This window comes from Thamnophis sirtalis, unplaced genomic scaffold (assembly GCF_051295495.1).
Source record: "Thamnophis sirtalis isolate CommonGarterSnake01/CBP01778 unplaced genomic scaffold, rThaSir2_p1.2 scaffold_10, whole genome shotgun sequence".
In the NCBI taxonomy this organism is placed as follows: domain Eukaryota; kingdom Metazoa; phylum Chordata; class Lepidosauria; order Squamata; family Natricidae; genus Thamnophis; species Thamnophis sirtalis.
Window position 1 is genome coordinate 64,153,457 of NW_028261390.1, and position 17,067 is coordinate 64,170,523.

Here is a 17,067-nt window from a genome sequence, read left to right on the forward strand (position 1 = left end):
CACCGGCTCAAGGTTGACTCAGCCTTCCATCCTTCCGAGGTGGGTAAAATGAGGACCCAGATTGTTGTTGGGGGCAATATGCTGACTCTGTAAACCGCTTAGAGAGAGCTGAAAGCCCTATGAAGCGGTATATAAGTCTAACTGCTATTATTGTCCACCTGTGGCCTTACTCCCAAGTCGACCCCTGTTCTTTAGCTGTTCCCTTCATCTGGCAACTTTGCACATGCGCACCCTGGGAACAGGCTCCAGCTGTTCGTCTGCTTCACTGATGTCTGACTCTGAAGGCAGCTGATAACTGGCATACGGCTCTGGCCCCCCCTCTGCCTCCGACACAGAGCCCTCATCAAAGTCTTCCCCAGACTCCAGGACTGGCCCATCTTCCTCCCCAACCTCCTCACTGTCCAAATCTGCTGTCAGCTCTGCTGGTGGGCCACAACAGTCTGGGTTTTTTTTAATGAACAATTTATATATCCTTCTAGCAGTACATTCCAGTCATGGGTTCCATCCCAGCAAGTTTCTGTAATGGCAACAATATTGTACCTGCCCCTATGTCCTACCTAGGACTTTCAAGTTCTCCTTGTTTGTCCCCCAAACTCTCAGCATTGGCTAGTAGGCATCTGAGCTCTTATCCTGCATTTGCTTCCTACATCTCCTGTTTTATACCCAAGATCTTCCTTCTCACAGCTCCCTTCCTCATTGCCTGATTTGTTGCCTTGGGGTTTATGCTTGGGGTTTGGTCTTAAAAATTAGTCACCTCCCCTTCCATTTTTAGTAGAGGAGCAGGGGTGGATGGCTGGGACTGCTGAAGTGCTTGTGCCTGTAACTTCAGCTCCAGCACTATTCCTGAGGAGTGTTGCCTCAAGCCCCACACTGCAGTCAGCTTCCATAAAGCAAGGCTCCAGTAATCCCCACTTCCCTGTACTCTGCAGCGCCTCCTAGGCCCCCAGATGGCTTTACCCATCTTCTATCCACTGCTGAGGAGGCATTCTTGACCTGACCCTATCTAAGGTAGCTGCTAGCCATGCCAGGCCTTCTTTCCAAGGCCGCTTATGCCATCCTCCAAATCGCATCTGAAATGCTTGAGAGAACGTAGGGCACTCAAAAGGACAGAGATGGGGAAATAGGTGGGTGAGGATAATTGAAGAAGAGGCAGAAATTCCTACTTATTGACTGGTCGCATAGAATTTTGGACTTGATAAATGTAAGAATAGTGATTCTAAAGTTGGGATCACATAAATGTTTTGTTTGCAATTTGCAAACAGAATAGCAATAAGAGCTGTTACAGTAAGTTGCCATTTGAAGTTTTCAAGAGCAACGTGACTAAAAGCTTCGGCTTCAGCTGCATTTTATTTTTTATTTTTATTTATTTTGTCTTATCTTGGGACCAGTGTGTGTCATCAAGAAATATGAGTATCCTGAAAGATGTCCTTTTGTGACAAGCATGGGAACTTTATTTTCCTTACTGAAGGTCATCTGCATTCAGCAGCATTTCTACTATAGTGGTGCGTCACTCGAAGGCTGCATGGTAATGAAATACTGATGCTATGGGCCAAAACTCTGTTGGTCTGTGAGCAAAAACGGGGTGACTGGTAGACAAGATACACCAACAAAATTACAGCTGCAGCAGCTCTGAAACATGATGTTGAGCCTACAAGACTCTGTGCTTTTTGAAATTAACATTAAATCCCTACTAAAGTTATGGAACAGCAGCTGTAAGTATATTGCTTTGGATGAGGCATCCACATCATGAGAGTTACCTGCATGCTAATTTTTGAATGTTAAGTTGTGGAAATGGGAGATACAGTCAATTGCAGCATATTCTTCTTCTTTTTTAAAATAAATAACCCTGCAATGTCTGTATATATTTCTGTGTTTTAAAAAATGTAGCAGTTTCTTTTAAAGGGAAGTGACAGTTTAAATCCCAGGCTCTGCAGGGTTCTGCGTCTTGTCTAATGCTATTCCATAGTTCAATTCAGGACAAAATATGCTTTGTAGCAAAATCAGCTGTACTGTTTTTATATGTTAAAATGTGTGTATAATTATATAATTGATGTTTATGTTTTCCAAAGAATAGTTCTATCCCAATTCTTGGGAAGCATTTGTCTAAATCAAGTAATGGAAGGGGAGAAAACCCCCTCTTGATCTTAAAAACCCCTTTTGACCTCATGGCTTTGAGGAGCATAGATACCCTAGATAAAAATTGGAACTCCAGAAGAGAAAGTGGAATGTACCAACCTTTCTAGTTAGCATCTAAATAGATTTACATTCACTAAACCAAAATAGTCATAGACAAAAAAGCAGTGCTGTCAGAACTCGAGGTTTTGATTTTCTGATTTGCCTCTTAAGTTCCTCATGACTCCCTTGAGTGGTTTCAACCTATCGTTTGAGAACCCCTGTTCTAATTTTATGCTAAATGCTCTTCATATCACAAATTCAGTTCATTCAATTTTTGAATCTAATTTTTAATATTGATGATATAACTTTTAGATATATTTTAGATTGCCAGCTGGTGGGAAAGCTATTTATAATGGCCTTTTGTTAAAAGTAATTTTTAAGAAGTAATACAAACTTTTCTATGTAAACCCACAATTCTTTACCATGTATGACTTACGGTTGGGATGGAACAAAGGCCAAGGGTATGGGTTTCTCCACACGGTGACTAGTGTTTTGATATAATCCAAAAATCAGTTACAACCATGCACTATCCTTTTTTGCATAGAGTTGTGATTAATAGGAGCACTAGCAATTTAACATTTAGTATTTAGGATAAGAATATTTAGCAATCCTTAATATAAAATTGATCTCAAGGATGTTTGAATAGTTAATAGTTGGGTCTGCAGTTAAAAAGAATAATTGCTGTTTTCTCAAAAAGACAGACATTTGTACAGTTTTCCTGCCAGAGATAGATTAATGAACACCTTGCATTATTGAATTCTAAGCTACTAATTTTAAATTAAAAAACAACAACCGTTGACCATTGGTTATGCATTTAACTTAAAAGTGTATACATTAAACAAGGGTGTTTCCCCTCTGTAATCTATCCACCATAAAATATTAGTTTTGTCTTGTTATTGGAGAACTATAACTATAAGCAGTCATATTATTTATTGAAGCTTTGTTTGCTAAGAAACAGCACTGATCAGTGTGGTACGAAATGAGACATTGTTTAATTTTAACTTGTATACCTTTAGGACTTTATCATCTTAGTCTTTCCAGAATTTCTCAGGAATTTTTGTTATATTGTGAATGTAAAGGCACTATAGAAATTTGTACAGATTCTATAATTATCTATGCTGAAATGACTGAAGGTATAAACTCAGGAGCATTGTTCCATCACTTTAAAAAAAAAAAAGTTTGCTTAGCTGGCAGAACTTTGTGGCCAGGCTAGGCTGGGGTTTGATTGTAGTTGCACTTTTTTTTCCACTTATAACAATAGGGTGGTATTCATAAGGCCTAGATTCAGGATGCTGCGTCTCTGCCAGCAATTCTTTTTGCATCGGGAACATTCTGTTAAACAAGCTGAGTATTGCAGCTATTTAGCAGTTAAGCTAGCCCTTTATTTCATTCATAAAATTGAAAGAGGGTGGCATCTTACTAATTTTTATTGTAACGTTATCAAAAATGAAATATTGGTGAGAATTTTTGTACCAGCCTTTGCTTGATGTTGATGTCAATCATATATCAGCATTAAATTGGTGCATCCTGGGCTTGATTCATTGCTGACTCCTGGGAATAATGGGATACTGCACTTGTGCAAAACAGGATGCGGCCAGGCTGAAAAGTCAGCATCCGTTAAGCCCAAGAAAACCTGAGATTTGCACTGGATAATCAGAATAATAATTATCAGATAGTGGAATAGGAGAGAGAAAGCAAATGGATCGTCTAAGCAACATTAACAAGTCAGGAGATGGACAGAAAAACACTAAGGCAGAGCATGCTTTTTGTTGTGAACAGTAGGCCAATCTAGGAAAAATTTCTATAGTCCTCATAACAGCATCCATTTGGCAGCTCCCTAGATTTCCCAACCAAATTTCAGGACATGGCATCTGCCAGCTTTTCCAGGCAACCAGTTATAAAACTATGAGGCCCTTAAGAGGCTACCTTCTGCTTTCCCCTCCAGATACTGGATGTTTTAAAACATCTGTAAGGATCATGTGAATTAATACTGCCTTTATATTTGCTGCACAGCAATATCTCTACCTATGGGAAACTCAAACTATTTGAAGAAGGAATTAATCAATCAATCTGGAAGTTGAATTTAGGGCTATAGAAGGGGAAGGGATTTATATTCCACTTTTTCATTCAGGGGTGGTTCCCATTTTTTTGCCTACAACAACAATCCTTTGAGGTAGGTTGGGCTGAGAGGATGTGACAGGCCCAAAATCATCCATTGAGCGTCTGTGGCTGATTTATGCATCCATGCCCAGGGAAGCATAATCTTTGGTGAAACAATTGTTCTCTGTTGTATTAAAGAACACCAATGCAAACCCGTGTGCTATTATCCCATATGTATAATACTGAGAGTCCATGAAGAATAGTGACATATCATTTTCTTGTGATTCTTTTATTCATTTAGAACAAAACAAATGATATTGATCTTTTTAAAAAAATTACTAATGCTTTTATTCTGTTTTTTTTTTAATTTAATTCTTTCTTCATTCTTAGACCAGCTACAGAAAAAATTCAAAACTTTATATCCAGGGTTCTCAGGTGATCATGTTTCTAGGCACATACCAGATTAGCCACAGCAATGTTACATCACACCCTTGAAAAATTACATTAATTATAAACCTATGTGATGAATGCGCATGAACCAGAACAATACATGAAATAATGAAGTATGTGCTTCCAGAATTGTGTAACATACAGAAATTTATTTTCATAAGTAAATATTCCTGTAGAATATAATAATGGTATCTGGTGAATATATATTGCATAGGCTGAAGATACAAGACTGACTGTAAATTTTAACTGTGTGAAGGCAAATAATACCAAATTCAAGTTGTTCTGCTAGTATTTCATGAAAGTTATTACCACTAATTTTCATCTTAAAATAATAATGTATGAAGTGATCTTACAAAATAAATAGACAAGAGATATAAATTGCAATAACAAGAATACCTTGAAGATTTATCTAAAAATTTATTGTTGCTTCCAATGAGCTGTTCATTTGTTGAATTTGACCCTTATTGAAACAAATAAGGCTTTTCCCTCTTTTATCCCCCTTCCCTTTCTTTTTACATATTCCCTTTCTGTCAGTTTTGTTTTAATTTGTGCTTGTTTATGTATTTATATAAGAAAATTATTTATAGAAAGAGATTGGGTCAATTAATTAGGAAGTAGGGTGCCTTGTTTTTCAGTTAATTTATTTTAAATATCTGTTAACTCAATGAATACTGTATTTTTCAGACTATAAGAGGCATCCAAATTTACAGGAGGAAAACAAAAAAAATATAGTTTTTGGCCTCCGTGTGTCAAACCCCCCCCCCCGGGCCCCAGAAGCACGCTGCAGGCCAAAAACAAGTGTTTTGGCAAAAACGGGACCATTTTTGGCAAAAACGGACTGTGTGGAATACTGCAGAGTGCTTCTGGTGGCCAGAGAGGGCAAAAACATGTTTGAGAGGCCAAAAATGCCTGTATTCGGTCTATAAGATGCACCTAAATTTCCCCCCACTTTTAGGGGGGAAGATGCGTCTTATACTCCGAAAAATACGGTACTTTTTTTGGTCTTTCTTTCGCTATTTATACACACACACACACACACACGCACACACACACACACACACACACCTATATTTACCATTAGGCTGCTGGGGGAGAATCCCAAGAATGGTTTTACTTGCTTTGTGGGTTTATTATAGCGATAAGGAAAAAAACATTCTGTGCACAAAGGATTTTGAACATGGTACAACTAATTGTAGCTGGTCCAGGTCTACATCAGATATTAATGTTGTTCCAGTTGTATCTGAAAGTGACAGACAGCAAGAAAAGCCAAAGACACCACTGGGACCATCAGCTAAGGGGAGCTAGAGAAAGGGAGACATTGGAAAGATGGGTCTATCAATTCTCATGCCATATGAAGGAGAAGGGGATGGTATGCCAGTCCTTCCCTATGCTCTCCATAAGCTAGAATCAAAATGTTCTATATTTGGTTCTGCTGAACTGCAGCTTTTCCTTGGGATGGTTCAGCAGAACTCCCAAGCACAATTATCTTCATTTCAGGTTCACATCCAAATATACTTCCACTCAAAGTTAATGAGGTGAAAATTGGGCTTGGCACAGAGTAGTTCTTTCTCTCCTATGTCTTTTTTTTTTTATAACTCAGAATCATCTTCCTACGTCACCCTTGATGAGGCTTCTTCACTAAGTGCCCTTGCTAATTGCCATACTTTAGGCAGTTAAAGAACATTTAAGATTGGGCTTTCAGTCAATCAGAATAGAGTTGGAAGGGACCTTGGAGGTCTTCTAGTTCAACCCTCGGCTCAAGCAGGAGATCCTATACCATTTCAGACAAGAGACTATCCTGTCTCTTCTTAAAAACCTCCAGTGATGATGGACCCACAGTTTCTGGAGGCAAACTGGTTAATAGTCCTCACTGTTAGAAAGTTTTGCCTTAATTCCAGGTTGGTTTTCTCCTTGATTAGTTTCCATCCACTGTTTCTTGTCTTCTGGTGCTTTGGAAAATAGGTACGTACACACACACACACACACACACACACACACACACACACACAAACATATCCTTTGTGGCAGTTTCCCTGTGTAGAATGCACCCTTATCCCCTTATTATTATCATGCATCTTCTTCAAATATATCAAGTGATACCTTTCCTGAAACTTCTAAAAATATTTTTGACTGCACAATTTAATGATGCTTTCAAATGCCATTTGAATAGATTTGGTATATAGTATACTACATGACAGTTGGTCTCATTTTATCTTGAAATTTAGTTTGTTATAAGCTATTTTTGAAAATTAAAGAGATATTTTCTTACCTGATATTTTATGAATCCCTAAAACCATATAGAAACGTTGACACCTGAATATCCTTTTATGAGCAGTAAAGTTTTAGTTCCTTTGCATGCATTGCCTTTACTCTACATTGCAATCAACATATAATGAATCATTAATAGGCTTCATGGCTCCAAATTTATGCTTGCTGTTCATGCAGATACACAGTTTATTTTCTGCTTGTTTAAAGTGTTAGTGTAACAACTCCCTCAATGCTAAGGGTGTTGCCACACCAGATGACCACTCTGTTGGCTCCTGTTCCCAACCATGAAGTAATCTTGTATTGTTTCCAAGTTGATTATTTTATTTCTAAAATTGCTCTTTTGCTTTACTGGAAGGAACTTCTCAGAAGTGTTGGTGCATTTTCCACCTGCCCTTGTCACATTCGGCACAACTACAGAAAGAAAACTTAGCTTTCTCTTTAAGGAATTGGTTTGCAACAGAAATTTCACCACATGACACCAACTGATAAGCCTTTTTATAGCAGGCCAGCCATATACGGGGGCTTCTCATTTTATAACCATTTGCTCAGCGACTGTTTGATGTTATAGCAGAGCTGAACAAATTGTACTTACCCCTGCACCAAAAATTACAGCAACAGCAGCACCTACATGGTCAGGTGCTTAGTAGCCCACCTGCACTTGGGATCTCAGAGGACATAGAGATTGGGCAACTCCCCCTTCTCTCATCTGATCTTTTGTCTTCTTGCTCCCACTGCTGACCAAGCACACCTGGCTCAGCCCTTCTGCAAAGCTGAGGTCACCCTGCCTTTAAGCAAATTGGCCCTCCCATAAGGTTTTGGAAGGCTTCTGGGGTGGAGTGGAGGGTCTTCAGGACAGTTGGGAGTGGAGCCACTAAGCCAGGCTGCGGCTCCTTGGGTAGCATGCAAAAAAACAAACCACCAGATGCTAACTTTGGGAGGGTGCAGCAAGTAGCTGTATAAGTGTCCTGTCCTAGGAGAAGCACACACAGAGGTAGTTAACAAAACTTTACTGAATGGTAAAATAAATGAGCAGCAAGAAAAACGTCAGTGCAAACACACAGGCTCACCGGTGGAGAAACAAGTCTCCCAAAGTTAGCCCGTTTCCTTTAAAAAATTCCAATCCAAAACGCTGGACAGAAAAATGGTCCGGCTACATCCAAGAGTCAAAACTTTGTAGAAGGTTTATCAGCCAGTCCAGATCCATAATCAAGGTCAGGAGGCTTGCAGGTGCAATGAAGGTGCATGGAGTAGGAGTTTAGGGACGGTTATTGACAAAGCAGAGGCTCTTTAACTGAAGCAAGCTCCAATGTACTTATCATTTGGAAGGGTGAGGTTCACAGAGCTCCTTGGTTACTTATCCACTCAGCGTGGCAAGTCCTTGCGCTGGGAAGGGATGGCAGATCAATTTCCTCATCTTTAGATGATTACTGGACAGCCCTATTGCCTCGGCCAGCACCTGCTCATACAGTAGTTCATCCAGTAATTCTGGAAGTGACTACTGATTGTTGGTCCCTTCCTCTGAATGTCAGTAGGGGGCAGGATGGCCAGAAGGGTAGAGTTGGAGGAGAACTGATGGTTGGGAGAATGAAAGAGAGGCAGTCCCTTACCCAAGAAGAACTGAGGCTTGGGAGGGAATGGCTTGGGTTGAGTTGGGTCCTCAGCTAATGATTGGTGGGTTTCAGTTAACAATAGCAATGGCATTGTGTTTTATAACCGCATCACTTAGTGACAGAAATGTAGTCCCCATTGCTATTGTAACCCAATTGCCTATATGTATTGCCTGTTGTTGAATATAGAAATCAAAACCAGTAAATACGTGTCATTCTTGGGATTAAAATTCTAGGCCGCCGCCTTCTTAGTCTTGAGAATAAGAGATACTTGTTCAGTGTTTATATATTGTTTCTACTTGACTTAAGAATCAGTGGTTCCCAGTTTCTCTGTTTCCATTTTTACGCCATTTCACAATTTATTAGAAGATAACATTGCTCTATTTAGACAGCAGGAATAGTTTACTGTAGATTTAATTTTTTTTTGATAATGTTTAATTTAATCACGGGATTTGGATCCCAATTTTAATAGAGTTGTTGAACAAATTAAAATTTTATATATTATACTGCTAGTCAGTTCTCACAAAACAATGAGGAAATGCAGCCTGCCCAGCCCTTAAAATAGCAGCAAACATCCTAACCCATTGCCAGCCACCATCGCCACCACTGCCATTGCTGTCGTAATATCTACAAATATCTTGTTTGAAGGTAAAACAATTGCAGGAATTTATTGAGTTGTAGCATTGTTCTTTCTAATAAACATCATTATCAGATCTCTTTTAGACTTGCTATTTGAATTAACTGTTTCCTAAGTTTTTGAAGAAAACACTATTCATAACATGTCCAAAGTCAAAATTGAACGAAATGCACTATGGCTTAGTATAATGTATGAAGCTATTCTCAAAACCATTCTTTGATTAATAGCTGGAAAATAATCTGTGGAGTACACTAAATTTTCATTGAACTGTATTGCATATTAAATATTATATGACATATGGTTTAGAGTTCAAAACAATGTACACCGAATTGCAGATATATTAAATAACTGTGTCTACATATAACTAAACTGCCTGATTGCACTGTGGTTACACAAGCAGGCTGTAAATCAGAATTGCAAATGTAAAAAGCATAAAAGAAGTTAGGTATTAAAAAAAGATATTTATATCAAAACATCTTCCTCTTGTGCTCAGGTTATTTAAGAGTCTTATCAAATTCTGAATAGAGAAAGAAATATGATTATAGTAAAATATGCTAGCCTTATGGTAAATCAAGGAGGGGGGGACTTTAAAGTCTATGAAAGCTATAGACAGAGAAAAGATAGAAGAAAAATAATTGGGCCTATGTGATAATCTCTCATAATGGCTTTTTAGATATTTTTTTTTAAATAATGTTTTTCAGAATTATTGGTTACTGTTACTGTTTTTGCCATTCTGGCCTTTACAAAATGCTGGATTTTGTAATGATGATGTTCGTTGTTTTCTACTGGTAGTGTAATTTTGGCAAAAGATAAGTGAACCCCCAAAGGCCAAGTTTGTATGCTGTCTAAAATGCATACATAATCTATTTCTGTTTTAACTCAGCAATGTATGTGAGTCTATTTACCTATCTATAACTACATCTCAAAGATACTTGTGTTGTATAAATGTTCATAGAAAATTTTATGTCTATTGTGCTTTTCCATTTCCTGCCCTATATATTATATGCCCTTAAAAAAGTGTAAGCATTTCTTTCAACAAAACTAAGCATATTTACTCACCTCTTGACTTTGTTTCATTCTTGGTCTCCTTGAGGTGTTTTTTTTAACACAATGAAAAGGCAGAATCATGCCTTTAGGAATACTGCTTGTTCCTTAGTCATTGTTACAATGCCAAAACAAAAATAAAATAAGCTGGATGGTCAAGTGTCTTCTTTTCCTAGTTCTTTATGCATTCATATACACATATATACAATGTATAATATATATTTTATGTGCATGCATTTGTGTAGATGTAAATATCTAGATATAAGTGATAGACAAATGATGTATATAGTATACATTCACTATAATTGGTAAATGTCTACATTCTATTAATACATATACAGATTAATACTGATATGCTTCAATATAACAATATTTCAATTGTATTTTTCTGTGTTTGTTTTATAATTTATATTTTTATTTGTTATAAGCCAGTTTGAGTATTGTCTGACCAAAAAGAAAGGATACAAATTTAAAAATAAATGACATAAAACCACACATACACACACATATATATAATTTGCATTAAACATATCATCAACTGCCATTGCAGTCATTCTGTGCAAGTTATTTATTCTGGACGACCAGTATATGATTATTGAAGCAACACAGGTTCTTTTAACATGAATGCAATGCAAGTACCCCACCCGTAGGTGCCCCCCCTGCGCACATTGGCCTGCTTGTTTGAACTATCTTTGGTTTGCAGTTATTAAGTCTTCTCTATTCTTTAAAAAAAATTCAATACAGACCTGCCACAATTACTTGCAAAGCAATATTGGTAGAGCAGTATTTTTGACAGCAAAACAATTTCAGGCATAATTTATATTGGAAAGTCATGTCTAATTCAGCAATTTGTTACGATGGTGAATTGCAGTCATCGGTTATTGCAGCAGTCACCATTTTTATCCGGGTTGACCAAGTCCCCTTATTCATCTCTTCTTGGCTCTCATCAAATATATATATCGAATAATGCGTATGTTGTCCTAAGGAACAGCATTTTGAAAGTTTTGTGCAAAAGGAGTTGAAAATGTTTAGCTTGTTCTATTTGAAAAGGGGTTCCCCCCCCCATTGTAGGAAAGTCTTTTCCGTTTGAAATGAGTGGATCCATAGTTTCCGTTACTTCACTTATCAGTTGTCACTTATCTGTTCTATCAGAGATAGAAAAATTACACTTCCAGATTTTCTGCCCTAATGTAATATGAATTTTCTTTAGATTATTGGAATCAAGACAGAAGAATCACATAATGCTGCAAAGGAGAAGCATTCACCACCACCATGGATAGGAGTAAAGAATGGGTTGAATGCTGACCCTGCCCCCCCCCCTTTTAATATTTTTTTTTTATTTTTAAACAAACAAGAACAAACAAAAATGTAAAACACATACATCCTTCTTCCATTTCATATAGCGTGTCGTTTGGTTACAAGATTTTGTGCGTCCTTTCCATGGTCACCATTTGCAATTATATATCGAGTCACAAATTGTTCATTTGGTAAACAGAGATACATTATTGTTATGTGTCAATTTTTCAACTATAATTATTATTCCTTCATTTTAAACAAAGTATTCTAAATATTGAATCCATACATAAATCATTTTGCATCAATAATTCAACTCCAATTATTCCTACATTTTAAACAGAATATACTATATATTAAAATCATACATCCATTACATCGTTCTAATCTGTTTAACAATGCTAAACCCTTATAGTATTGCATGTATCATTCTATTATTCTTAATATATAAAAAGTTCTCCCACTTTTCCCATTACCATGATTTTTTATCTAACCATTGATAAAACAAATCCCAAACCTTGTAAAATTGTTCATCTTCTTGTTCTCTAATTTCAAATGTCAATTTACTCATTTCCGCACATTCCAAAATTTTTTGTATAATTTCCTCCTGCATTGATATTTTCTCATTTTTCTAATTTTTTGCAAATACAATTCTAGCTGCTGTTAAAACATTTACAATCAAACATTTCAAATCTCTATTGTATATTTCTAGTATAATTCCCAATAAAAAAATCTCTGGTTTTAAGTCTATATGTTTTTGTGTCATTTTCTCCAACCACTTGTGAATCTTAGTCCAATATCTTTTAGCTTCTGCACAAGTCCACCACATATGGTAATATGAACCCAATGTCTGATGACATTTCCAACACTTTTCTGATTTATTCTTGAACATTCTTGCTATTCTTGTTGGGGGTAGATGCCACCTGTAAAACATCTTATACAAATTTTCTTAATATGCTGCTGACATTGTCATTTTATAATTTTGAGACCACAATTTCTGCCACATCTCTAATTCAATCCCATGCCCATAATTTCCCCCCAAGCTATCATAGTTCCTTTAACTGGTTCTTCTACTAACTTAACCTCTAGTAAGTGTCCATAAAGTTTTAAAATTACTTTTTCATCAGTACCTATCAAAACTTTATCTAACTCAGTTATTTTATCATAAAAACCTTCCTCTTTACGATCCTTGTCATATCTAAATTGTATTTGCACATATGAAAAACCAGTTCATTTTTATATCTTCCTTTTCCAGTTCTTGCATAGATTTAAGTTCACCCTCTGCATTCAATATTTCACCATATCTGTTTGTTCCTTTTTGTATATTATTGCGTATGAAAAGGCTTACCTGGCCCCCTTTTTTTTTCTGTGGTATTCAGAGCATACAGGATTTCACCCGCAAAATCTAATGCAAACTGCTGAGTCACAGTAGGATAGTTCTTGGAACTTATAAGATGTAATAGAATCTTGATAGGGCTATAATAACAGAATCTTAAGTACCTGCCAGCGTTTCCCTCTGTGTTCTCTTATACCATGTTTCCTTGAAAATAAGACAGGGTCTTATTTTCTTTTGACCCCCCCAAAAAATAAGCGCTTGGTGTTATTTTCGGGGAGGTCTTATTATTTTTGAAGTGCAGGAGGCAGTGGTCACCTCAGGCTGCTGCTGTGTTGCATGTTGCTGGGCCTGACACTCTTTTTGCGGCAGTCATTAGCGTAACAGAAGGGGTGCGGTGGCTAGGGTTGTAGGAGTGGCTGTTAGGTAAGGGCGTGTGGAGTTCATGGGGCATGTTCCCGCTCCCTTTCCCCCCCTCCAGCCTCGCCTCCTCACTTCGTATTGTTTGCGTGGCAAGCAACCAGAGGAAGTGGCGGGGACCGGCTGTGCATGTGTTTAAATATTTTTTGGGAGGGCTTATTTTAGCGCATGTGTTCAAAAGCCCGATTGGGCTTATTATCCAGGGAGGTCTTATTTTGGGGAAAACAGGGTCTGATGTGGGATGAAGGGTGTGTGGGTATGTGCGTGCATGATATTTTGAATCTCTTCTACTTACCTCTTTCTCAAGATTTAGATTTCCTTTACTGTCTCTTATCTGTTAAGGGCTTTCATGGGTGGAACAGTATCTCAGGCTTGTTAAGTTTGTTTTTGTTTCTTTGTTTTGTCCTTTTTGAACAAAAGGTACTGGATGCTGACTAGGCAGCAGTGTGTTGATTTGGTATACTGTTCATGAGGACAAATATTTTGGGCTTGTGGAGTCTGCTTCTGGAAAATGAGGATTGGCTCACTCAGAGAGAAAATTATGCACATCAACAAAAGACTGACTCCTTTCAGTTTTTCAAGCTGTCATCAACTGTTGCTGAGAGTGAGATGGGTGGTCTCAACATTTAATAAACAGAAATAAATTTACTGATCCCTTTGATTTGTTGTACTGGAGAATTTGCCAAAATTGAATCGCTCAATTCTGGGAACCAGATGGCCATTTTGCTGGTGTCTTGGCTGTTGGAGCTGGCAACATATAACATTAATTTTGCAGGGTCTGCAGTTGGCTTCCAATTTAAGGTTCACCTGTAAAAGTTTCATGACCAGACACATGACTGTCCAATCTCTTCTTAAAATCCTCAAATAATGGATTTTCCCAAAGGTAGAGGAATAAGTATAGTTAAATAATCCTGAACATATCCTTGATAGTTTTTAAATCTATTCTGCTTGATAACACAATAAGTACTGGAAAAAGAGCACCAACTGCCTTGGTTTATCTCTGGTATCTTTGGCTTAGTTGCATATGGCCCCAATATCTTTCAGTTATATTTCTCCTTCATTGAATACATTTTTCTTATGCTTCAATTGGAAACCAACTGAGAACTTTCTCCTCTCCTAGAGGTCTTCCTTAAATTCTAACCACCTAAAATATTTTGTTGTTTGTAAGAAATGCTGATACTCTTGATTTACTTCATTATTAATGATCCATCTTTCTCTTCCTCTAGCATCAGCACAAGCCAGAAGCATTACTAAGCACAGAATTTCTCCCACCATCAATTCTACTTGCGAAAAGAGAAGCGTCATCATGTCTAATATTACCATTGATCCAGATGTCAAACCTGGTGAATATGTCATCAAGAGCCTCTTTACTGAGTTTGCTATTCAAGCTGAAAAGAAAATTGAAGTTGTAATGGCTGAACCTTTGGTGAGTTCTTTTATGCAGACTTCTTTCAGTTTATGTTTTTCTTAAATTATTTAATTAATTTGGAAAAAGAACAGTGAAAAGCTGCAATAAACAATGAAGAACTGGGAAATGTTAAATTTCCTCTCCTTTCTCATTCCACGTAGCTAATTGCTTGTAAGATCAGAGTTGCCAGGGGTATTAATATAAAACTACTTACTATAGCTTACTATAAGTTCTTTTACAAAGTGTAAATTTTAAAATAGAAGTGTATTAGCCAAATGCAGATTTATTTTGTATCTAATTAAAATCCCCTTTATTTTAGTAAAATTTGAGCTCTCTGTGTTAAAAAACATACTGCCAATAAACTTTATAAAATAACCATAATTGATTGACTGCTGTATTTCCTTGAGGTTCCCTTCTTTTTAAACAGTCGATTGGTAATGGACTGTGTCCCTGTTTCTGCTGATCCATGCTGTTAAAAGCCTCCTCCTATACAGGCCAAATAAATATTTTAGCCGAAAGTGAAATTTATGTAATAGTTTTTATTTGATAAAAAAAAATCAGCATTAGGGCTGTAACTGTAGACTTTGGGAAAAGGCAATAGTAAACCATGGTTGCCAAGGAAATTACATGAACATGCTCATATGATTACTAGGAGTCAAGTTCAACTCAAAGGATTCTTTATTTTGTATAACCTTTGAGTACTGCCGCCTCTTTTCTTTTCTTTTTTTATTTTTTTTCAATGGGGAGAACAGTCATAAAAGGAAATGCACTGGGTGTATGGCTTTTGCACATACACATGCAAATCAGCCATTGAATCATCCAATCAAAATCATTCAAATCATATAGCTTTAATTATTCAATCTGACCATTTGATTTGGTCAGATTCAAATTGTAATCCTGAATTGCAGTTTAACAAACCATAAATCTATCTAAATATTTCCAGTTCAAATGGAAATTTCTTATTTCTTAATAAGAAATCATTTGTCTTCTCAGATCCCTGCCTATATTTGAGGCCTTGGTTTTGGGCAACATAAGTACATTTAAAAAAAATATTAGAGAGAGCCTATAGGATTTTTTTGTGTGGTTAGTTTAATATCTGTTCTAAATAAAATAGCTTTGTAACATCTAGAAGAAGCCTTACAAATGAAAAAGTAACTAATCATAGAATATAAACTAGAGTATTTTAGACCTACAGTTTTTCTCATTTTTGCCTATCTTGGTTACTGACAATTATAGGACTTTTTAAGAGAAATGATCTTTGTCATCATGAAACAATTCTTGAAACAAGGAGACTTAATAACTGCCAGCTAGCTATTCTTATCTCATTTAGTAAAGTATTAGAGAAGGGACAACACCTTAAATCCAGATATTTTTAGCTAACATGAATTAACTAGATTTAAATGTTGGCAGTCAAGGCTATGATTTAACAGACATACACTGTTAATAATTGTTTCTTATAGGCTATGAGCAGCTTTTAGTAACATTGAATATGATATTGAATATAACATTAATGCAGTATAGCTAGTTGAATCAGTTCTAAAGATTAGTTGAAGTTCAATTTTTTGCTTCAGCAAGAATTTTCTCACTATTTGTGAAAAAAGGCAAGAAGTCTAAAAGAGCTATTTGGTGTTTCATAGTGGCAGTGTACTATTTTTCTTAAATATCATGTACATGCTAATTTTCATCTTTCCCACCCTGTTTTCCAGTCTTGGTTTTCTAGTGAATCATAATATAATTTTTTAATCTGATTAGCACTGTTGCATTACAATATTCATTTGTTCTGAAATTTATTTGTACTCTTGGGATTAATTAAATTAATTTAATCACACATTGTTATTAAATATTCTCTTATACTATAAACTTTACTTTTTGTTGAAATTTGGTATTATTATATTTATCATTTTATTTTTGACTTGCAAAATAAGATGGGTCTATATATAAATATTCTTACCAACACCATTAAAGATTTAAGTTGTATGTAGTAAATGTATATCCATATAGCATAGATCTATATTTCAAAAATTAAATCTAGTTTGAATTATTTTATATTGGGTACACGTATAATACTTGTATTATATGTAATTCAATGCCTTATTCCTATTTTAGGAAAAACCCCTGTCTAGATCTCTTCAGAGAGGTGAAGATCTTCAGTTTGATCAGGTTGGTAAAAAATTTTTTCAAAACTTACAATCCTGTATTTGACAGTGTGTTTAAATAGCAGAGGTCATAGAAATCCACTATGTTCATTTCCTAGGGACTGTAAGTTGGTTGGCAGAATTTGTTGCACAAGTTGATTAAAAGCAGGTTTCTGTGATATTTTATATTTGAAATA

The 17,067-nt window shown here is 36.3% G+C and overlaps 1 protein-coding gene across 7 annotated transcripts in view; it reads left to right on the plus strand.

Annotated features, from left to right (window-relative positions):
- FRYL (FRY like transcription coactivator) overlaps positions 1–17,067 on the plus strand; it is a 156,118-nt gene that overhangs the window by 42,140 nt on the left and 96,911 nt on the right. For all 7 annotated transcript variants that reach the window (XM_087724769.1, XM_087724772.1, XM_087724770.1 and 4 more), the window contains exons 2-3: positions 14,554–14,753; positions 16,842–16,895. In XM_087724769.1, the coding sequence (XP_087580895.1) occupies positions 14,634–14,753; positions 16,842–16,895 (174 nt within the window). In that variant the 5' untranslated portion in view covers positions 14,554–14,633. The remainder of the gene's footprint in view (positions 1–14,553; positions 14,754–16,841; positions 16,896–17,067) is intronic.